Source organism: Euphorbia lathyris, chromosome 7 (assembly GCF_963576675.1).
Source record: "Euphorbia lathyris chromosome 7, ddEupLath1.1, whole genome shotgun sequence".
Lineage (NCBI taxonomy): Eukaryota > Viridiplantae > Streptophyta > Magnoliopsida > Malpighiales > Euphorbiaceae > Euphorbia > Euphorbia lathyris.
Genome location: NC_088916.1, coordinates 21405652 through 21406854, shown reverse-complemented (window position 1 = coordinate 21406854; position 1203 = coordinate 21405652). Strand labels below are relative to the sequence as shown.

The following is a 1203-nucleotide window of genomic DNA, read 5'->3' as shown; positions in this document are numbered from 1 at the left end:
AAAAATAAAATAAACAATATATAATATGTAAATTATATCATAAAGTACGAGTAAAAAGTATTTGTATACCTATAAATGTGTCATATTGTGAAAATGTTGTATAATTGCCTCATTTTTTATACCAAAAAAATAAATAAATAAACGAAATTAAACGAAATTAAAACTCTATGCACAACCTTTAACAACAAAATTAACAAGTAATTGGGTCATAAAGCAAATTTTAATAAATTACTTCCTATTTGCTTATACTTTTTCTCATCACCATTTTTAAAATAATAATAACTAAAAAAAGCACTAATATATGTAATTAAAAATTGAAAAAAAAAAAAAAAAAAAAACTAAAATCCCTTGAAGAAAGGAGGATATTTCTCATCTCCCACTCTATCAACCCTTTGTTAGTTTAGAAATCAATTTTTGATTCATTCTCCTAAAACAACACTTGTTTCTTCTCTATTTTGTTCTCTTCAGGTAATTCCTTCTCCTTTTTTTATTATTCAAAAATAACAACAATAATCAAAATCTTATGTTTTGATCTGCAATCAGATCTTAATCAGGAATTCAAACATTCATTTTACAATTTTTCTTCCTATGAAAATCTAGAATTTCCATTTTCTTGAAATATTGTAATGTGAATTTTATTAATTATTGATTGGTAATTTAACAGAAGAAGAAGACGAAGATGGATTCAATGAAAGGTCAAGGAGGCATTCAGATGCTGCTAAGTGCAGAAGAAGAGGCCCAACAAATTGTTCTTGCTGCTCGGAACCGTATGAATTTAATTAATTTCATTCTTAATCACATCAGATCTATTTAATTATTGATTATTTGATCTAATTAATTAGTATTTTGATCAGTGAAATTGTCTAGGTTAAAGCAAGCTAAAGATGAAGCTGAGAAAGAATCTTCCAACTATCGTTCCCACATGGAATCTCAACACCAGAAAATTCTTTCTGAGGTATGGATTCTAATTACATATTTAGTAGCGTTTTTGTGTTTTGTTTTGGTGTCCGTTTTGGATTGAAGGTTATGTTTTAGAAATAATGTTGGTCGGTGTTGATTTGGTAGACAAGTGGAAATTCAGGGTCGACAGTGAAGAGGCTGGAAGAGGAAACTGAGACTAAAACAACGAAATTGAAGGAATGTGGATCAAAAATTCAGGCAGATGTTGTAGGCATGATCATGAAATGTGTTACCACTGTTTAA

The 1203-nt window shown here is 28.3% G+C and overlaps 1 protein-coding gene across 1 annotated transcript; it reads left to right on the top strand.

The window, feature by feature from the left end:
• The first annotated feature begins 368 nt into the window (after window positions 1-368).
• On the top strand, window positions 369-1203 carry LOC136201409 (V-type proton ATPase subunit G-like). Its single transcript, XM_065992072.1, has 4 exons — window positions 369-468; window positions 665-767; window positions 855-955; window positions 1066-1203. The coding sequence occupies exons 2-4, from the start codon at window positions 680-682 to the stop codon at window positions 1201-1203; spliced, it is 327 nt and encodes a 108-aa protein (XP_065848144.1). The 5' UTR covers window positions 369-468; window positions 665-679.